We start from the raw sequence: 23,491 nt of genomic DNA on the forward strand, positions 1-23,491 counted from the left end.
TTTTGTCAACCGTGTACAGTCGGATGATGGTCTGTTCTTCCACTTCACTAAGTACCTTTGAAATCCACCGTCTCGAGTGGAAACAATTTGCTCATCCACAATTTCTTCAATTTCTTCTCTTATCTTAGGAATAGTAGGCATAGGTGGTGTAGGTTGGGACGAAAATTCAGAAATTGGCCAATGGTTTGGAACAAAATTAGGGTCTATGGGATGGGTTGAACAAGGCATTAGATCCTCCACATTGAATGTTGAACTAATCCCCATGCGAGGTGGAAGATCTATCACATACGCATTGGACCCAATCTTTTTCAGAATCTTAAATGGTCTAGCACTGCGTGCTTGTAATTTCTTAACGGTACCTTGTGGGAACTGTTTTGGTCTCATCCTAACCATTACATAATCACCCTCATTAAATTCTTGAATTCTACGATGTAAGTCAGCTGAAATTTTGTATTGTTCATTACTGGCATTTAACTGCCTCCTAATCACTGCATGTAACTTATGAATGTGATGGGAAAATGCATCGGCTGACTCTGAGGTCCTCTGGGTGACTGGCATAGGTAACAAATCTATGGGTAGTCTAGGTTTATAACCACTAACAATCTCTAATGGACTCATACCTATAGACCTATTAACTGAACTGTTATATGCAAACTCAGCGACTGGCAAGACTAAAGTCTTAAGTTTTAATGTGTTCACCCACCAAATATCGTAGTAGATTTCCAAGACTTCAATTCACAACCTCAGTTTGGCCATCAGTTTGAGGATGGTAGGCAGACGAGAATTGGGGTCTCGTACCCATCATATGTCATAATGTCTTCCAAAAATAGCTAGTAAACTGGACATCCCTATCAGACACTATGGTCTTAGGCAAACCATGTAATCGAACCACCCCCTCAAAGAAGATCTTAGCTATGTTGGACGCATTGGAGGTTTTAGAACAAGGGAGAAAGTGGGCCATTTTGAGAAACGGTCCACGACCACAAAAATGGAATCGTGCTTTTTAATTGTCTTGGGAAGTCCAAGCACGAAATCTATATTGATGTCTTGCCACGGTGCGTGTGGCACTGGCAATGGCGTGTACAATCCAGTATTTTGCTTCTTCTGTTTTACCAGTTGACATGTTCGACATTGCCCTAAAATTTTGGTTATGTCTCGCTTGAGACTTGGCCAATAAAATCGATCCTCCACTAGGGCGATGGTGTTATCTCAACAAAATTGGCCAGCAATACCTCCAGCATGAAGCTCCCAAAAAAGGAAATCCCGGAGGAAAGTGCGGGGAATACAAAGTCGGTCTCCTTTGAAAAGGAAACCATCTTTCAGCACGAACTCACCCGAACTATGCTGGGCACCTAAGAGTGACATGTATGTTCCCCTAAAATCTAGACACATGGGATACTCGTCTTTCAATTGCTCAAACCCGAAAACTTCTACACCCAAGGAGTTGAGCAATGTCACTCTCCTACTAAGGGCATCGGCTGGTTTGTTCTCGATCCCGGCTTTATGTTTCAGGACAATTGAATATTCCTGAAGAAACACTGCCCACTTGGCATGCCTTGGGTTAAGCTTCTTTTGGGAATTCAAATACCTCAAAGCCTCGTGATCAGAAAACAAGACAAATTCTTGCAGTAGAAGATAATGATGCCAATGACGTAGCGATTGCACTACTGCATAAAATTCTTTGTCATAGGTGGAATACTTTTGTTTTGCCTCATTCAGTTTCTCACTGAAATAGGCAACTGGATGACCCTCTTGGCTTTGTACTCCTCCTATACCTATGCCTGAAACATCACACGCTACTTCAAAGACTTTAGAAAAATCTAGAAGACGCATGATGGGAGCCTTTATCATCTTGCCCTTAATATCTTTGAGTGCCTTAGCTGCGGCCTTAGACCATATAAACTCTCCCTTTTTAATGCAATCAGTAATGGGAGCCATAATTGTGCTAAACCCTCGAATGAATTGATGATAAAATGTGGCTAAGCCATGAAAGCTTCTCACTGCATGTATGTTCCGCGGTTCAGGCCAGTCAACTATAGCCTTGACTTTTTCTGGATCTGCTCGCATCCCTACAGACGACACTATGAACCTTAAGAAGACAACCCTATCAGACAGGAACGAACATTTCTTAAGGTTCGCACATAACCTCTCTGCCCTCAGGACACTACAAACCCGCCTCAAGTGGTCGAGATGCAGCTCTTTAGTGGTACTATATATGAGTATGTCATCAAAATAAACCACTAAAAACTTCCCCATAAAGGGTCTCAAAACCTGGGTCATCACACACATAAAAGTATTGCGTGCATTAGTCAAGTCAAAGGGCATGACCAACTACTCGTACGACTCATCCTTCATCTTGAAGCCTGTCTTCCACTCATCCCTTGGGCGTATGCGTGTGTGGTGATAGGCGCTCTTGAGGTCTATCTTGGAAAAAATGGTGGATTTGGCCATCATGTCTAACATATCATCAAGCCTCGGTATCGGAAACCAATACTTGATCATGATCTTATTAATGACCCTACTATCCACAAACATCCGCCAGGTACCATCTTTCTTAGGTGTTAATAGCGCTGGTACAACACATGGACTCATGCTCTCACGGATGAAACCTTTTAGCAGGAGCTCATTTACCTGTCTATGCAACTCTGCATGCTCTGCAGGATTCATCCTGTAATGAGGAAGGTTCGGTAGACCCCGGGACGAAATCAGTAGCATGCTGGAGTCTCGCATAGGTGGAAGCTCATTTGGTAAATCCTCAGGGAATACATCACTGTACTCCTTAAGAACCGAAGTCACCTCAAGGGGTAACTCTACATGAACCTCGGGTGTAACTTCCCAAGCCATTAGGGCGTACACCGTCAAATCATCCTCTGTCTTTTTCTCAAATTCTTTTGCATTTATGATATGTAGAGACTTTGGAATAGATTTCCTCACATCCTTCCTTGACTCACTTGTTTTCACATCCCTAGCCTTGTCCGTGTGGCTCTTGGGTGGTAACGGATTAATCTTGATTTTCTTGTCCTCATGCATGAATGTACACACATTCGAGCGACCAAAAATTGTAACGTCTCTATCGTATAGCCACGGCCTCCCAAGAATGATGTGACCTACATCCATAGGTAAAACATCACACCACAACATGTCTTTATATGAACTGATTTGGATGGGGACTAAACACTGCTGGGACACAGGCATAGAAGATGTGTCAACCCAAGAAACCTTGTAGGCTTGAGGGTGAGGGATGGGCTTCAAACCCAAACGAGTGACTATGCTAGCTGAGACCACGTTGGTGCAACTACCACTATCCACGATGACTTTGCAATTTTTGTCACCGCTCTTGATAAATGTGTAGAAAATTGTGCTTCTGTGCCAATCATCACTCTCTTTGGCCTGCGCTAAAGCACATCTAACTACAGCTAGTGGTGCAGTCTCTGGTTCTTATTCATAATCACTAGCACCTATCTCTGGATGATATTTCTCAACTTCATAATCACCCATATCATCCACATTTTCATTTGACTCGTCTATGACTAAGGCTTTTCTGCCAGTCTTTGCCGTGCACTAGTATGCGAAATGACCCGTACCTCCGCACTCATAACATTTCAAGAGACTACCACTGAGGATTGGCACCAAGGACACCTTTGCCCTTATCATCCTTAGGCTTAGGCGGTGCACTAGCCTGCGCCCTAGGCTGACTTTCAATGTTAGGTTTGGTTCCCTGAAAACCAGATCTAACAGTAGAGTCTCGGGACTCAAAGCGCCTTGTGACAGGAGACTTTAGGTAAAGCTCTAACTCTTGTACAACTTAGTAAGCCTAATCTAAGTCACCCACTGCATGGTTCATAAGCTCACGCTGCTGATCCATGCGAAGACCCACCTTGAAACGCGTCAGCGTCACTAAGGGATCCTCTTGAATATCACACCGCATCATATACTCGATGTAATCTGTAACCGACATACATCTTGGCGTAATGCTTGCCATTGTTCTAGGAGCTTTTGCCGGTAAGAGAGAGGAAGATATTTTTCCTTTAATAACTCCATCTCTACCCAATGCGCGACTAGGACACCTCCTGATCTCTTGATCCTACGCTCCGTATTTGTCCAAAATAATTTAGCTTGACCCACAAGTTTCATTTTCGTAAACCGCACCTGTCGGTTTTCAGATATCTCATACCATTCGAAATAATGGTCCATGTCCACTAACCAATCAAGGAATGATTTTGGGTTAAGACGCCCATCAAAACTAGGAGCATCTACTTTAACACTCTTTAAGACCCTCTCATCGACATCATAACGGTCTTGATACTCGACAGTGGGCTGCGGATTTCATGCCCCTCCACGTCCTATCCCTCGGCCACGTGCTCCACGACCTCTATCATGATTTTCTACCTGTTCTTCAACTACTCCCCTTACGTGAGACTGTTCATCCCCTCCAATGTCGGAGATTTCTCTTAGGGACGCTTCTATCTGATGCATACGGGTATTCGTGTTCCTAGATTGTGCCTCAATGGCGGCCAAACGTTGGTTGATCGTGTTCATCATCTCAATCAACTGTTCCATATTGAAAATCGGGTGTAGACCAAATCCTCTACCAGTCCGAGTGGGCATACACAATAAGACTCAACTTAGGTTTCGTAAAACACAACTCTAAGAGATTGTTTAGACACAAGACTATGGACAACGATGATCCTAACCTTTAGAATGATGCAAATGTGGAAAATTTCAGATCTAGACTCTCTTTTTTTTCTTTTTTCTTTTTTTTTTTTTTTTTTTTTGTGCAAATCTGAAATTTTAAGACCTAGACTCTATATGTGATGAAACCCTAGAAAAAGGTAAAATAAAATAAAATCTAGACTCTTGATAACTCGATCTAAGACGACCTAATGCAAGAACCTAAGCTTTAATACCAAAAATTGATGTAGGACGGCCTAATCCAACCTTAAACGAGCATGATATTTGAAAGGGGCAGATTCATGCAATCTTAAAAAACAAATAAATATCAGCCTGCTTTATACATCATAAACACAAGAAAGAAATAAGGTTAATATAGCATTGATTAGGGCCATCCATCACAAACACGAAGTATTGAATCTTAAAATCTGAATTTAGTTGGATCCTGCGAAAGATAAAACTTTCGTCTTGCAATAGGTCCATCTAATGATCCAAGTGGATTTTCAAATCCAGAAAAATAGGAATTTCCTGGATTGGGAAATCTGGAAAATTAAGAAAAAAAAAATGGTGGTTCTTCAAATTTAGATTTGGGTGATGGGTTTTATGGGGGAGTGAAAATCTTTTGAGATGTAGTGATTTAGATAAAAAAAGAAACAAGATTTGGCTTCTAGATCTAAAGATTTTAGGAGAAAATGAAGAGAATGGGGTTAAAGAAAAGAATACCTTGAGAAAAGAGAGAAGGAGAAAGAAGTAGGGGATGAGAAATCGTTTACCTGGGCCTCACGCCCTCTTCCAATCACTGGAAGTCGAAGACGAAATTGTCAGAAGCAAAAAAGCTTTCTTCTTCTTCTTCTTTATATATATATATATATATATATATATATATATATATAAACATAACATGACATGCTATGGGTTTAGGGCAACCCTTATAAATTCGTAATTACATGAAATTACCAAAATACCCTTACTAAAAGAAAGTTTCAAAAAAAAGAAATTCGCACAAATTATGAACAAATTGTCTCAAAACTTAAACAAGTCAAATTTTCATAAACTAAATGCAAATTGAAAATGCCCGATGGGCCCCGATGATAGCGCCGTGAAGGTGGGCCGTGATGATCCAACGGTCCGATCACACCATTCTCGCGATCCAACGGTCCAAATGTCTCCTATAAGCAACTTACACATGTCACGAATACGTGTAAAGTCTTCAACCTCTGGAGACCTGACCCGTATCCGTTATCCAACCACATTGACACGGGTAACGCACGACTCCTGCGTTGATATACTTTGAATGGCCCGGTGTTCGCATCAAATAGGCATCCAACACCCATTGTTTCTATAGTGTGGCCGACTTGAGCCTTGGATCTGCCTTGTTTTCTGTCCCATACCCTAAAATGGTATGGAAAAATGGATGGATGGTGTGGATTTGATACATACATCATGATAGGGCCCATAAAAGTTCCACATGTCAACACTTTCAGTCTTCTTCTCTCAACCTAGAACGTGATGCACCACAGGAGCGGATTAGGTGAGACCTCGGCCTTACTCAAGACGGTGCGACCCTGACCATGGTCGCCACCTTGATGTGTGTATTCTGTATCCACCTTCATCCATCCTTTTTCCCAGATCATTTTAGGGTGCAAAAAATGAAGCATATCGAATTATCAGGTGGACCATACCATAGGAAATAGTGGTGATTAACCATTAATGGGCCACAAAAGACATGGATCAAACTGATATTTCTTTTCCCCTTCATCTAGGCTCAACAGATTGGATGACAAATAAAATCTATGGAAACATTAATTTGAACCCTATGAAGTTTTTAATGGTAGGGTGTTCAATTACCATTGTTTCTTGGACTATATTCCGCCTGATAATTAGATGTTCTTCATTTTTTGGATCATGCTCTAAAATGATTTGAAAAACCGGATGGACGGAGTGGATATAGAATGCACACATCAAGGTGGGCCCCATGGTAAGGGCTGCAAAGTCTTGGGTGAGGTTGCGGTCTCACATAATACGCTCCCCTGCACCACACAACAAGCAACAAAATTTCTTGATGTCTGAAATTTACGTGGGCCACGCACGATAATGTATTTCTTAAATCCACACCGTTCGTCTAAATTTTTAGATCATTCTAGGATATGAGCCAAAAAAAAATAAATGCAGATCCAAAGCTAAAGTGGACCACACCACTGAAAACAATAGGAATTGATGTTACGGTTGAAAGCTTTTGGGGGCCACAGAAGGCTCTAATCAAGCTAATATTTTTATTCTAACTTCATCAAGGTATGTGCGATCTTATGAACATTTAAGATGGAAAATAAGCCTCATAGTTGGCCTTAGGAAAGTTTCAATGGTAGTTTGTTCAATCCCTATTGCTTTCTGTGGTGTGGTCCACTTAAGCTTTGAATGTGCCTCATTTTTGGGGTCATGCTCTAGAATGATCTGTAAAAATTGATGGACGATGTGGATTTGAAACACAAATCATTGTGGGGCCAAAGATGTTCCACACTTTAAAAGTTGTGTTGTGGAGCACGCAATCTATTTGGGAGATAAAAATCCGGCATATCTTGTTAGCTTGAGTCATCGGAAATGACATGGACCAATGAGATGCGAAGACATAGGAAGACAATCTGCACTTAATTATAATTTATAAGTAAATATGGATCAACTTTGGGTTGGGTCGGGCAACCTGAGTTCGATCGAAATTTTATCGGGTTGGTGTTTGTATAGCCCAAGCCCGAGACCGGACCCAATACATACTACCCAAGCCCAACCCAATGTCGAGTCGGTCACGGGTCGGTTGGGTTGAACCCGCCTGACATTCAGCCCTAGCAATGACATGGAATTTCAATCAAGATATTTCAATTTTGAAGATGCAAAATTAAAGAAATTAGGTACATTTTGATTATAGAGGAATAACTTTACGAGTTTGTTAAGTCGGCAGACTTGGGCACGGTAGATCAACATCCTGATTTGACAATAGCTAGATCCACATGCTCACAGAGGCTATTCTAGGGACTAACCATTTTTTGCCTCGCCTTGTACATTAGAGGATATGTATATAGAGTGTGTAAAGATATGCGGAGATTACTAGAGAAGGCTAGAGTAGTGTCATGGGCTTGGCACAGTATCCTTAATGTTTGGGATACAACTAAAAGGCATATTAGATTCTTGATTGGAATCGGATGTTCTACTTCCTTTTGGTAATATCCTTGGCTTGGTGACCATAGCTTGTTTGATTGTTGTGGGGAACAAGTCGTCTTAGATTTGGGTACGAGTGCCTATATAAAGGTCTGCACCTTTGTCCATGACTCTGAATGGCAAACTCCCTACCCGTCCTTGCTGGCCCTTATTGAAATCGTTGGTCAAATGAGGCGATTCCCCCTTGTTCTAACATATGATGAGGTTGTTTGGGCCCTTTCCCCAAAGGGCCAAATTTTCTTCAATTCAGTGATCCTTGCTTATCAAGGGCTTGCATTCTACTACTGATTGGGCAGACCTAGTATGGTTCAAACTAAATATTCATAGGCACTCCATTACTTCTTGGATGGTATTTATGGGGAGGCTTAAAATGAAAGATTTGTTAATTGCTTATAATATCATTGATGAGGGTCATTTCCTTTTTTGCTCCTGTCCTTTGGAATCCATTGACCACTCATTTCTTGATTACCCTTAGATACGTTGGGTTTGGGAAAGAATCCTTCAAAAATTCGACCTACCCTATAGCCATTCTCCGTCAATTGCCCTTGCAATCAATAGTCTTGTGGAGCACTATATTAACTTTGTTTCCACCTTGTTTCCGCCTTATTGAGCAAGCTTTGTTTCCCAACCCTTGGCATATATCTAGAGGGAGTGTAACAATCGTCAATTTAATATCGCCTCCCTTCTAAAGGATATTCTCTAGGAGGTGCGGTCCTGTAACGTCTTTGTTGAGACCTTCCATTGCAATGACATCTCTTGCAAATATCTCTGTGGCTGGGAATTTGCCAACTACTATTCATCATCCCCACAACGTGCCCACTCTTAGTGTTTCTAATCTCCCAAGCGTCTTAAGCATTCATTGGTCCATTGCTTGTGCTGAGATTAATAGCACCAAGGTTGGGCTCCTTTGCTTTTTGCCCACCTCTGGAATTGTTTGGGGAGTAATCTCTGAGGTTGACAGTCAAGGGCCTGAAGATAAGAGCCTTCCCATTTTATTGTATGGCCTTCTTAGTCTTTCCTCTGTTATGGCTTCAGGTACCCTTGTAGAAGTGGACAATGAGGATTGTTGTGTAGTCAATGATGACCCTCTTGACTCTTTGTGGAATAGGTGACTCTTTGCTCGCATGTTCCATATCTATTACGATATGACCGTAAAGGCTGATACGTATAGCTAAAAACCATGATCATTACCTGATACTGGGGTGAAATAGGGCAATAGTTTTTTTTTTTTTTTTCTTTGGACCATATCGACCGTAACAGGGGCCGTAATGGCCGTTACAGGGCATAACGACCATTACCCCCTTAAAGGTTTAAAAAAGCCACTTCTTTTTTCTATGTAAATCCATTTTTTCCTCCCTTTTTTTTTTTTTTTTTTTTTTTTTTTTTTTTTTTTCACTTTTCTTATTTCAAAAAACTTTTCTAGATCATTCTACAACAGATTTGGACCACGTGTACTATAGTTTTTAGAATTAAAATAGTAGGTTGCAACAATTTGGGTGAATAGAAGCTTCGAGGGTTAAAAAGATGTGTTATATATGTATTTTTTCCAATTTCTAATTCCAATGTTTGATTGTGATGCATAAACATTGGAGACACATAACCATGTTCATAAATTCACTAGACAACCCAATATAACACTCTCACCAAAGAGTGGACCGTTACACTACCATAAACATATTCAAAACAAAAAAATGAATATGAATTTGGAATATTTACATTATTCATGATTTTCTAGATATTTTTCTAGAATTGTTTGGGCAAAACTTTTTTTGAACTGTCACGGGGGTCATAATAATCGTTATGCCCTTGTATGCTCCATTACAACCAATACTTGTATCGGTAACGGTGGTGAATGTTACGGCCACCGTTACCGATACAAAATACCTGCTTCCTCCCTCTTGTGAAGTGGTGGAGATTGTCAGTAGGCATTGGAGAGCTCTCATCTCTAGGCTCACAAGCATCCCTATTAACAATCTTCCTTGGATCATCTTTTCTTGAGATGGCCTTTCTGATCATTTATTCCATGTATCTCTATTCCCCTTCTTCTGGAGGGTTAGGTTCAGTTGTCTCTCCCCCCTCCTCCCTTCCTGGGGTGTGGGCTTTCCCTTAGCCAGGTGTTTGGGCACTTTTCTTTGCCTTTCCTCTTTTCCTTTTTTTTTTCCTTGCTTTCTTCCTTCCTTTCCCCTTGGCCTACAGTGTGGATTTTATTTATTTACTTTTTCTCTTTGTTTTTTCCTTTTTTTCTTTCCCTGGTCTGAGGTGTGGGCCTCCTTGTATTTTTTTCAGCTATGTACCCTTTCAGAAGAAATAAGTGTGTTTTTTTCCTTGCCTTCCAAAAAAACAATTGATAAAAAAATAGTAAGGTGCTTCGAAGCGGTCTTAGGCCTTAAGGTGAATGTGGCAAAAAGTGAAATGTAGGTGTGGGCACTTCCAAGGAACAACTAGATAGTTTGGCTAATGTTTTCGGGTGCTGGGCTGGCTACTTTCCGATGACATATTTGGGGCTTCCGCTTTGTGTAGGAAAGCTCGTGAAGCATTTGTGTGGGCTAGGGTGATAGAAAGGTGGAGATGAAGCTTTCTAAATGGAAGAGCCAATTTCTATTTGTGGGTGGAAGAATTACTCTGATCAAAGCTGCTCTATCTATTCTCCCAATATACTATATGTTTCTTCTCTTTATAAATGTCCGGTGAAAGTGTTGAGCAGGTTGGAGAAGTCTATAATAGATTTTCTTTGGCAGGTAGTGGAAGAGTAGAAGTTTGACTTCTTTTATAGGGAGGACGAAGGAGGTTTGCAAGTCGTATCAGGATGGGGTATGGATGTCAAAAAATCAAATGACAATGAATGTAGTGCTTTTGGGGAAATGGGTTTGGAGGTTTGGAGCGGAGGAAAGATGTGAAATTTTGGTTTTATCGTTGCAAGAGAAACTTGAAAATATGGCCAATGTCCTACAAGCATTTTTTGAAACACGTTTGCTATGGTAAGTAATTCAAGTGTATTGTTGAGTGAAACATACAGATAAGAATTTAAATCATTCAAGCCATTGCACAAGATGCATAGTGGTTTGGCTAAGTTCCTACTCCACTCCCGGCTAACCTACTCTCTCCTAGATTGTGCTGGATTTCACTATTCAGATGCTTTTAAATCAGGTTCACCATCAACCTTCACAACCTACATAAGGTCTATGTTTTTCATCTGTCGACGGCCTACACAAGGACGGCGACGTACTCTCCTATCGGAGGCCTACACAAGGTCTTGTTGAGTTTGGTATTTCAAACTCTGAAACCCAATCCTACACAAGAAATGGTTTCCAGAGACAACGAACTCAAAAATACTTTCTTACCTAAAAGTGGATGAGCCCCATTAAAGCACATTTGATGAAGATCTTCTCGATTCGTGAAGCATCTTCAACTCCCTTGTACCGGAACCATATTGATGATGTGCCGTTGAAGAAGCCGAGGTTTTTGGTCAAGGGTTTGGTGGATCCTAGCTTAACAATGATGAGTCTTTATGAGCAAGACAAGGATTCCCATGGCTAAGCATTCAATGCAATCTAGCATAATGTATTTACCAATAAGTGTGGTTGCCAGAGCATTAATGAATGTTGAAGTTCATTCTTCAATCCAAGCTTTCAATGCTCAACGAATGTCTTTAAGACATGGATTGAAAGATGAACTCCATGAGGAAAGAGAGCTTGAGAAGTAGGGTATTAACTGAGGTTACTCACACACACAAGGCTCTCTCTATTTCTCACCGAATTGCCAAGAAACCCCCACTTTCGTATATATAGAGAAGATTTGCAATGGTAAAAAAATGGGCAGAAAACTGTCAGATTCGTTGTCATCGATTGGTCTTCGATGGCATCGAATTATCCATTCGATGCCATCAAAGGACCTTTGATGTCATCAAGAAAATAAGATTTTTTTCAATATGTTGCTGGACAGTTCTGTTCAATGCAATCGAGTGCCCTTCAATGCCATTGAGAAATCCCTATTTTTGACTTGAGGTTGCTGGACATTTTGGTTACTGAGTTCGATGTCATCGATAGGTCTTCAATGCCATCAAAGGGACCCTTCGATGTCATCGAAGGGCCTTTCGATGCCATCGAGAAAATCCAGACTTTTGCCTTTAGGTTGCTGGACGTTTTGGTGTCCCTGTTCGATGTCATCGACAGGGCTTCGATGCCATCGAAGGGAGCCTTTGATGCCATCAAAGGACCTTTCGATGTTGTCGAGAAAATCCAGAAATTCAAAGTTTAGCTGTTGGATAGGTGGGTCTCCTTGCTTGATGCCATTGAAGCCAGTTCGATGGGACTTCGATGCCATTGAAAGTAGTCTGTTTTTGCGTTTTTCTTTTTGAACAGATTGCTTCCCACACTTCTTACTAGCGTTCTTTAAGTTGGTTTTTCCTATTGGGTTTGGGCTAGACTGAAGGTTTAGTTTTGTGGGATTTGGTATAGGTTTTTGAAGGGGTCCCGAAATATGATCTTTTTCTTACTTTGCATGCCTTGGACGCCTTCGATCTTTGAGTCTTCAAACTTGATTCTTGTTTGGGGATCTCCGGACTCTAAGACTCATAACTCACACTAATTGACAAACTAGGGCACTTACAATCTCCCCCTTTGTCAATTACGTGACAAAACCTACAAATACACACACACACACATACACACACACACAACTTAATGAACATGTAACTTTACATTGCTTGTTTTAAGATTTACAAGATTTACAAATATGACTCAAAACATTCACAATGTACTCTTTAATGGTCCCCCTAAGTCTCTGCAATACAAATGTTACCAAAAAGATAAAACATAACACTTTGTGGAAGTATATTTCTCCCTCTTTTTGTCAATGATTGGCAAAGGTTATCCATAAACGAAGATATTATCAACTGAAGCTTGAAAATATGTAAAGTTATGCATCATAAGAGGGAAAAAGACAATAGGCAATTTAACATAGGATATGAAGCAAGAAGAGAATGCATAATATATTCAAGAAAATCATTCATCCACAAGTATAAAATCCAAAATATTCATAACATTGTTCAGCCAACTCGGTTCAATAAAAAAGGAATATTCGACTGAGATGGTCACACAACTAAACAAAAACTCGACACACACATCCTATCTGTAATTGTCTCCGGTGGATCTCGGGGGAGCAACATTATCTCGGCGAGAGGTTAGGAAGGCGAGAATCTCCTGCGCCGTCTACTGAAGTGAATGAGCCATCTGCTTGAGCTGCGAGAGGTGCTCTATCTATCGCGTTTGCTCAGCAATCAACTGGTCCAGACGGTCATACTGCTGCATATATCGTCGTGTGGTCGCAATGTCCATAGTTGCTTGCATTGAGGGCTCACGTGCCTGTGTCACCTTTGTGCTAGTTTGTCCTATATTCGTTGCGGCTGCTGCTGGTGCAAGCATCTCGGTGTCAATAGTTGCTACTTCTGGATTCGGTAGACGCATCATTTTAATGTTGTCGCTGGTGATGGAAGCAGGTGGAACTGGTGCGTCCATAGTTGGGGAGAACCCAACCTCCCGAGCGAGAAAATACAAAAGATGACCAAACAGAATGTAGGTGGGGCAACTACCTTGGATGAGCTGTGCGAGTTCATGTACAATAATAGTGGGGAGACAGATGGACACCCATCCCAACATTGTAGCAAATGTCGACCATAAAGGGAGTGAGGTCTACACGGTTAGTGCCCTGAGGATAGACATTGGTTGAGGAGGAGTGTAGAATGTGAAATTTACTGGACATCTGTGAAGAACGAAGTGCTTTCCCTTGAATCCACTTCTCCTCTCTCCCATTGTAGAGGAATCTTGTCATCATGTCCCTCACTTGCGGTGATGTAAGATCATAATCTGGTTCGGGCACACGGGACACATGAATACCTATCAGTGTAGCGACTTGAGCAGGGGTTATTTTGACAATACGACCACCAACTTCAACCTCGAATGACTGATGGCAGAGTGTGGGGCTCCTACAGCTAGACAAGAACCTATAGACTTGGTTTCTATAGACCATCCCTCCTAACTTTAGTACATTTGCCCACTCGATGGCCCGTAGCATTTCATCGATTCCATAGGGCTCAATACACTGAATACCCACTCCATGCGGCCGGCATATTTTGATGTGGGAGAGTTTGGCATGGGTGATTCAGGTACTAATGGTTCATTACTGTGGATGGAACGGCTCGACGATGGTATGGGTGATGGCGATTGCCGCCGTGGAGCCAACTTCTTGACCTAAGTGGGTCTAGAAATCTCTCCTACTGTCGGGGCTTTCCCTTTATTATTTTTTGGCATATTAAGAAAGATTTGAGTGTTCAAAGGACAACACGACTGACAAGATGTAGAAATCAACAACATAGCGAGAGAGGGAAACTGAAACACACAGTGAGAGAGAGAAACCTACCGCTTCAAGGAGAGATCAGGGCAAGGCATGGATCAATGATCCGAGGGAAATGAAACGGTCTTGGAGCACTTGGAAGCCCTAGACCCCGATTTAGGCAGAGGATTTGGATAGTTGGAGCGCAAAAAAATCAAAAATTGTGGATTTGAATTGAACTGCCGCACCCTTTTAAAGTGCAGTCATCGATAGTCCAATGGCATAGAAGAATCTTTGATTTCAAACTTCGATGGCATCGAAGTGCCATCGAAGTCCCATCGAAGAAAAGCTAAAGAGATGTGTTCTTTCAAATGTGCATGGGATTGACTTCGGACTTGAGGTGTACATAAAGATTGAACTTCAAGTTTTGTAATTGTACACTCAAATAGGACAAACATAAATAAAAAAGAATAACTAAAAATAAAAGAAATAATAACAAACAAAGTTCCAAAAATGAGGCTTCAACTCCTCGGATTTGTCATTAAACCATAACAAGCTGATAACTACCTATGTAGCACATACCCCATTGGACTTTTGGAGATCTCCAAATCTATTTGCGTCCAAGGGTTTTGTCAATATACCAGCCAATTGTTTTTCAGTTGGCACATAGTCCAGCGATATGATATGCTCTTCAACAAACTCTCGAATGGAATAATGTTGGATATCTGTGTGCTTTGTTCTAGAATGTTGCACCGGACTTTTGGAGATATTTATGGCACTAGTGTTATCACAAACTAGTGTCATTGTAGTTTGTGCAATCCCATAATCTGTCAACATCTGTTTCATCAACAGAAGCTGGGCGCAACAACTAGCTGCTACAATATATTTGGTTTCGGCGGTGGATAATGAAATGGAATTCTTCTTTTTACTATGCCAAGACAATAAGCAGTTCCCTATATAAAAGCACCCGCCGCTAGTCCATTTTCCGTCGTCCATGTTTTCAGCCCAGCCAGCATCTGAGTACCCGACAATTTTGGTTAAAGTGTCAAACGGGTACCAAAGGCCAAAATCTGTGTGAAACGGGTACCGGAGGCCAAAATCTGTGGTCCCAGCCACATACCTGATGATTCTCTTCACAACGGTTAAATGAGATTCTTTTGGGTTGGCCTGAAATTGAGCACATGCTCCTACACTAGAAGGCTATATCAGACCGGCTTGCTGTGAGATAGAGTAGGCTCCCAATCATGATCCGATAGAAGTGTTGATCCACAGTTTTTCCAGATATATGCGTGGATAACTTCAGTGTGGTGCTCATAGGTGTGTGATGTGTACTTTCAGACTCAAGAAAAAACTGTTTTACTAATTCTTTTGCATACTTGGTTTGGCTTATAAAAATGCCATTTTCATGTTGCTTAACTTGTAATCCCAAAAAGAACTTCAGTTCTCCCACCATGCTCATTTCAAATTCGGATTGCATCAAGTGGGCAAACAGATGAGCCATTTCTTCACATGTGGAACCATATACTATGTCATCCACATAAATTTGTGCAATAAGCAAGGCATCCCTTTCTAATAAAAGCCGAGAGTTTGGCCAAGAGAATTGCTCCTTGAGATTTAGCTGGTTGTAATTCTTTGAGCTTTGGCTCCTTTTCTAATAAAAGCCATTTGCCTTTCAAAAAAAGATAAAAGCCATACATGAACATTGTTTTGTTGTGTTCCATGTTTGGCTTATGAGTGTCTTGCATATACCGTATGGTATTGAATGAGGCTTCTGTATGTGGTCTGTTGAAGGGCTCTAAGTAGGTTCCAATTTTAGGGCGTATTTCAATTGAGGTAAACTAGGGGAAGGCAAGGGAAAGCAAAATTGTGACATAAGGGAATAGTAAACTGACATCAATGCTAATGGAAGGAAACCCTTTGCACTTGTTTTTTTTTTTTTTGCTAGAGAAACTATGAACGAATGTGCTTTCCCTTTGCATTTCCACAAATTAGTTTGCGGTTTTCAAAGGGAGCCTCTTTTCCCTCCGTTTTTTCCATTTAAAACATCAGTGGAAAAACTATTTTACCACCATTCGAATTTTTTTTGAAAGTTTTATTCCCTTGCTAAGGAAAGCTGATGGATTCCTTCTCTTTTTATGCGATGCAAACAGTTGTAAATGTCTGATCAGGCAAAACCCCTTTGTTTCCCTACCTTCTTGAGGGTTTTCCCTCAATCCAAACACACCCTTGACGGCATTAATGGTGAATACCATTTTTTCGATCTTTTATTAAATGGATGAATCATTACTTTTTGGGTATTCCAGAAGTGGATGAAAATTGAATACTTATATTTTCTTGTACGTACTGCATCTTCTCTTATCTATTAGTCCTTTGGTGAAATTTGGCTCTACTAACTTTGTAAGTTTTCTTTTTTCTCATCTCAATCATATATCTCTGTAGATTGTTAGATCCTATTTTGGAGGGAGAGAAGTGTCAGATGAAGATTTGGAAACTGCTTTGCTTGTTGGTATGAGTCCTCAAGAGAGAAGACGGCTTGAGAAGAAAAGAGGGTTACACATCAAACATCATGAGGGGGATAACCTTTCAAAGAACTCCCATGAGAATAATATTGACAGAGAAAGCATGTCTGCTATTGCAGAAACATCTAAAATGTCTCGCTTGTGCATTTTTAAAGAACCAGATTGCAGTAAACCAGAAGATAAAGATCTTCCTAAGGGTATGGATGCTTGTGCAAGAGATACGTCTACCTGTTCTGATTTAGGGGAGGATTCATTAACTGGTGTCGAGGAGAACTTCGATAAAATAAAAACATCTGGGAACAGACACGTTAGACTTTTGGATGCTGATCATGATAAGTTTGGAAGTAGAAAGCTACCAAATGGAACTAGTGAATCTAGTCCTTCCAGATCCAATGGAACTGCCTCATCTAAATATGGCCCAAAGCTGTCATTGTTGGGACATGGACCACATGGGAAACAAGTTGTGGAACATCTTCTAAAGGAGTATGGGGAAGATGGCATTCGTCAATTTTGCCAAAGGTGGAGACAAGTCTTTGTGGAAGCCATACATCCTCGTTTCTTACCATCTGGTTGGGACGTAATGCACAGGTACCACGAGTGTATTTGTTTCTGGATTTTATTTTATACATTATAGGGAAAATCTTCTCAAAGTACATGCCTATAATATTTACTTCAGTCTAATCTTCTCTCATTTACCCTTCATTTCTGTATATGCTCTGCTTCCTTTTGCACTTTGTGGCATGTTTGTATATATCGAATCCAAGGGAAAATAAATGGAAAAAAAGAACATCCATTGATAATTTCCATGAGAACTATTAAAACATGGATTCCAATTTTTTCTTGTTTGGATAGCTAGTGGAAACCACATATTCTTCTCACAATACTCACCTAGTTTCTTGCTAAATTCGGGAAGAGTGTAATGCTTGCTGGGTAAAATCCACCCTCTTTTTTGCCATCCAAACAACACAAATCGGCACATCAAAGGAAAACACTTTTCCATTTCCATTGTTTGCCATGGTGTCCATGGTTTGCAAACATGGCCTAACCAAAATTTCCTGTCTTCTGATACAGCTGATATCTATCCTGTCACTACTCAGTGCTCTGATATCAGTGTTGAATATATGCAAAGTGTTTTTAAACAAAATATGGCAGATGTTCTGTTTACATATTGAAACTGATAGTATACTCTATTTGAATACATGAAAACTTGTAACAACCATCGATTGGATGATGTGGTAACACATCTCATCGCCAATATTGTAAAGCTTAGAGAAAACTGTTGAGAAAAAAGAAAAAGAAAAAAATATAAATGCAGTCCCTAAGATCCTAAACTTTAACACTCAAAGTACGCATCTAGAAAATCTCTCCTGAGGTCAGAGTACGTTATTCTCGAAGCCCATGTACAGGGTAAAAAGTACAGGCCTGAACGACTGATCTAATAACTAACAAAATTATTTTGGAGTATCAATCCAAATAAGTTGATGGTTACAAGTACTTTACACAACAATCAAGCATGCTTTACATAATTGATAGACATAAATGTGTTGTTCGAAGTACCAATATTTGTTGACACGACCATTGGTGAGAAACATGCTTGCCAACTCGCTTAAAGGGTAGCTGTATCCTGTGCTTTTCTAACACATGTATGAATGCAAAATGGAGTTGCCGCATATGTAACTCCAGACAGTGGTGGTAGCAAGCTCCAGACATGAGCATCGTTTATATAGGAGATGAGAAAGAATGCCATTTTGTTCAAACCAATAATTAGAAGATTTTAGGTAGTGGAAACTATAATGTGAATTCATCATGCGAGGTTTGGTTATCTGTTATGTATGGACTGTTAGGATTTTTGAAACACAGTGGAATATTGAAGTTTTCAAAATCCAGATTTCGTATTATTAACCCTGAGGATCCCCATTCAGATATTCTCAAGTTTCTAGGAAAAGAAAAACTCATATCCTATGGGTATTGGGTAAGACTACTTTGATTGAGTCATTGAGAAGCTGCTGATTTGTCAATGCCTATAAGGCCTCTCCCCGATTTATCCCAGATGAAGGAGAATGTTAGAGTCAAACACGTGAGTGCTTGGAGTAAGGCCAAGGGGACACACAGAGCCATCTATAGGTGGTCCCCACAAGTCGATTGTGATGGAGAGATGCTCTCTCTCTCTCTCTCTCTCTCTCTCTCTCTCTTTGATGCAGTGATGTTGTAGGCGTGGGGACATCCGAGGCTCTCATTGTTGCTCCCTCTCCCTTTCGGATAAAATCTATATATAAGGAGTTTGGGTTTTAGGGAGACACTAGTTATGATACCCTACTACATTGGAAGTTTGTGATCCTACCTTAAGCCTTGTACCTAAATTGATCTAACCCCTCTATTGTCATGGCCATCCACCACTAATCCAATACCCATGCATGCAAATCAAGTGGATCCTAGATATAAACCATTAGATTATCATCAAGTTCGATGAAAACCATTTTAACAATTAAAACAGAAGTTTAATGGCTGAAAATGTGTATAAAACCTTCTCAAACATTTTGAGTGCTAGGCCCGGTAGAAAAGGCACTTGATGGACATCTAATCCCGATGATCTAAACTATAAGATAGTTTTTAGGGAACCAGAGGTTAGATCATATGAGCCTCAACCATTTCTTGATGTACGCACTCAGCTACACCCACTTTTGTGGGCCACATGACGGTGAGCTAAAGCACAATTAATCAAGACCTGGAACTCCTCACACTTCCTTAGGTCTAAGCATTAATCAAAGCTAGCACATCCAAAATTAATCATAGTCTAGTTGTGATGGGCTTCTTGGTTCGAGAGTTGAACTCGATCGTCTAATGCTAGTGTGCAAACTTCTCCAACACTAGGAGCTTATTCCCATGGGACGCTCACAGTCCTATGTGGGGTAGGGCAAAGACACATTGACTCATCATCATGCCTGATGGTAGAGACATTCCATTTGATTCATCATCAGTCCTCTCACACAAGATGACCATATAGTCATCACGGGCATGGTATTAAAAAACAACTACGTATCGGCTGTTACGGCCAATACGTAATGGTAAAGGCTGTGACCGTTACGTGTTACAGGGTCGTAACCAAGGTGTTCTGTAACGGTAACGGTGGTCGTAACGGCCTTTACGATACAGGTCGAAATGGTTGTTACGGCCCCTGTAACAGCTGTTATGCTCTCTTTTTTTATTGAAAAAAATTCCCAAAAACCTGTATCCGCCCCGTAATGTTGATTAAAAAGTATGGAAAACCTGTATATTCCCCATAACAGACAATTACGAGGTTGTTATGGCCTTTATAGGGGATGTAACTTGTCGTTATTAGTAATTACGGGTCATTTTTTTTCATAACGGTTGTTACGGCCATTATGACCTCGTAACATGTAACAGTTGCCACCGTTACCTTTACGTAATTGCTAGTGTGCAAACTTCTCCAACACTAGGAGCTTATTCCCATGGGACGCTCACAGTCCTATGTGGGGTAGGGCAAAGACACATTGACTCATCATCATGCCTGATGGTAGAGACATTCCATTTGATTCATCATCAGTCCTCTCACACAAGATGACCATATAGTCATCACGGGCATGGTATTAAAAAACAACTACGTATCGACTATTACGGCCAATACGTAATGGTAAAGGCTGTGACCGTTACGTGTTACAGGGTCGTAACCAAGGTGTTCTATAACGGTAACGGTGGTCGTAACGGCCTTTACGATACAGGTCGAAACGGTTGTTACGGCCCCCGTAACAGCTGTTATGCTCTCTTTTTTTATTGAAAAAAATTCCCAAAAACCTGTATCCGCCCCGTAATGTTGATTAAAAAGTATGGAAAACCTGTATATTCCCCATAACAGACAATTACGAGGTTGTTATGGCCTTTATAGGGGATGTAACTTGTCGTTATTAGTAATTACGGGTCATTTTTTTTCATAACGGTTGTTACGGCCATTATGACCTCGTAACATGTAACAGTTGCCACTGTTACCTTTACGTAATGGCCTTTACGGCCTCATAACGATACCCCCCCCCCCCCAACTTTGTAACTGTAACGGCTGTTATTGCCTTGTAACGGTCAGAAAATGACTCTTTTTTTTTTTCTTTTTTTTTCTTTTTTTTTCTTTTATTTTTTTTAAGCTCTAATTTTTCACATTTGTTGATACTTTTCTCTTCCAAATTATTCCTAAACCATTCTATTGTAAATTTCGACCACTCTTAGCTTGAAATTAAGGATCAAAACAAGTTATATTAAGGATTTTGTTGATTCGAAGCTTCGTGGGCCATTTTCCTGAAATTCTTCGAAAATAGGTATCTGTACATTTTTTTTTTTTTTGTCAATGTATTGCTGTTTTAACGGATTATGGTAGTGATTTTATATATTTTTTTAAATTTTATTTTTCTATTTTCGTACCATTTTCGGCCAATTTTTAAAAATTACGAAAAATCATTTTTTTCAATGTATTACTATTTTAATGGTAGAATATTATGTATTAATCATAGTAGAACATATTAATGTTCATTTAACAAATTATGGTAGTGATTATATATATATATATATTCTATTTTCGCACTATTTTCGGCCAATTTTAAAAAATTACGAAAAATCATGTTTTTTTTTCAATGTATTGCCGTTTTAATGGTAGAATATTATGTGTTAATCATAGTGGAACATATTAATGTTCATTTAACAGATTATGGTAGTGATTTTGTATTTTTAATTTTTTTTAATTTTTTATTTTCGCACTATTTTCGGCTAAGTTTTAAAAATTATGAAAAATCATTTTTTTTTTCTCAATGTATTGATGTTTTAATGGTAGAATATTATATGTTAATCATAATAGAACATATTAATGTTCATTTAACAAATTATGGTAGTGATTTTGTATTTAATTTTTTTTTCTATTTTCGCACTATTTTCGGCCAATTTTTTAAAAATACGAAAAATCAATTTTTTTTTCCAATGTATTGCTGTTTTAATGGTAGAATATTATGTGTTAATCATAGTAGAACATATTAATGTTCATTTAACAGATTATGGTAGTGATTTTGTATTTTTAATTTTTTTTTTCTATTTTCGCACTATTTTCGGTCAATTTTTAAAATTTATGAAAAATCATTCTTTTTTTTTTTCCCAATGTATTACTATTTTAATGGTAGAATATTATGTGTTAATCATAGCAGAACATATTAATGTTCATTTAACAGATTATTGCAGTGATTTTGTATTTTTTTAATTTTTTTTTTCTATTTTCAGATTAGTGACTTTATATATATATATATATATATATATATATATATATATATATATATATATATATATTGGATAGGTTTTAGAGCTTCATAGGGTTTAGAACATTAAATCATCTTTATTGATTAGATTCAGAAGTTCAAACTTTATGTTATTAATATATTTACATTAGGTTTCGAGATTTAAATTAATTAATTCATTCTCCTATAAAAAGTAAAAACTGTATATAAATTTAGAGAATCGAGTAGACTTACAATGTGACATAGGTCATATCTACCAAGGAAATGTCTAGGTTTGGCCAACAAGTGAGGATATTGGATGGCAACATTGTCAGAGGATAGGTGGTACTAGGCACCAAATGAAATACAACTATTGTGAGAGACTAATAACTGATGGAATTACGGTCTCAAACAACAATTGGCACATCGAAAGAGTTAAGTTGCGGGATGTACTAGAGTATCAAAAGAGATATTGATTTTAATGCAAGCTAGTTGGATGAGTCAAAAGGTAACGGTGGTGGTTGTTACGGCCACCGTTACCATTACAGAACAACTTGGATGCAGCAGCAAAAGCAGGTGAAGGAATTAAAGCTCCCATGGCTAGTGAGATTAGGGAGAAATGGACAAATGCAGAGTATGCAGATGTGAAAGCATACGTGGCTATCTTTAAACCTATATGGTAGGCCAGAGGATGCACGATCATGTGCGATGGTTGGACTGGCCCAACCAAACGCAGCATGATCAACTTCATGATGTACTGCCACTTGGGAACTGTATACCATAAGTCAATTGATGCCTCGGCCGAAAAAAAATGCTAATTATATTTTTGGACTAATGGATAAAGTGGTGGATGAGATTGGAGAAAAGAATGTGGTGCAGATTGTGACAGATAACGAAACATCATATAAGAGCGCAAGACATAAGTTGATGTTAAGGAGACCACATATATTTTGGTCACCATGTGTTGCCCATTGTATTGATCTTATATTGGAAGATATTGGGAAGAAGAAGAGTGGTAAGGAAATGGTCAAAAGGGCAAGAGAAGTGACGACGTTTATTTACAACCATAATCAACTAGTCGCAATAATGAGGAAGTTCATGAAGGGATGAGACTTGCTGAGGCCTGCGGCGACTAGATTCGTAATAAACTTTATGGCATTAGAGAGTTTACACCAACATAGGGGAGAGTTGAGTGAGATGTTCGCTTTTCGAGATTGGCTCAACACAAAACATGGGAAGAAGACATCAGGAACTTCGGTTGAAGTTATGAACACCATACGGGACAATAAATATTAGAAGAGGGTCAAGTCAATCTTGAAGGTGATGGAGCCACTAATGAGGGTACTCCGTCTTGTTGAAACCGATGAAGCACTTACCATGGGCTTCTTCTATGATGCTAGGAATAAGGCGAAGTTAGCAATTCATTGTGATTGTAGAAGCTGAGAGTCTTATTGGAAGATGATCAACAAAAGATGGATAACACAACTCCATCACGAT

General features: G+C 39.6%; 1 protein-coding gene and 1 long non-coding RNA gene across 6 annotated transcripts in view; both read left to right on the top strand.

The window, feature by feature from the left end:
* LOC131221235 (protein RRP6-like 3) overlaps window positions 1-23,491 on the top strand; it is a 119,401-nt gene that overhangs the window by 92,599 nt on the left and 3,311 nt on the right. For all 5 annotated transcript variants that reach the window (XR_009159124.1, XM_058216432.1, XM_058216430.1 and 2 more), the window contains one exon: window positions 16,651-17,318. Coding sequence is in view for 4 of the 5 variants with exons in the window: in XM_058216432.1 (XP_058072415.1) it covers window positions 16,651-17,318 (668 nt within the window). In the remaining variant the exon portion in view is untranslated. The remainder of the gene's footprint in view (window positions 1-16,650; window positions 17,319-23,491) is intronic.
* Window positions 4,846-5,524, top strand: LOC131221237 (uncharacterized). The gene is made up of 2 exons (XR_009159125.1): window positions 4,846-5,303; window positions 5,358-5,524. It is a non-coding gene; the product is annotated as an uncharacterized LOC131221237 (long non-coding RNA).

This window comes from Magnolia sinica, chromosome 12 (assembly GCF_029962835.1).
Source record: "Magnolia sinica isolate HGM2019 chromosome 12, MsV1, whole genome shotgun sequence".
NCBI lineage: Eukaryota > Viridiplantae > Streptophyta > Magnoliopsida > Magnoliales > Magnoliaceae > Magnolia > Magnolia sinica.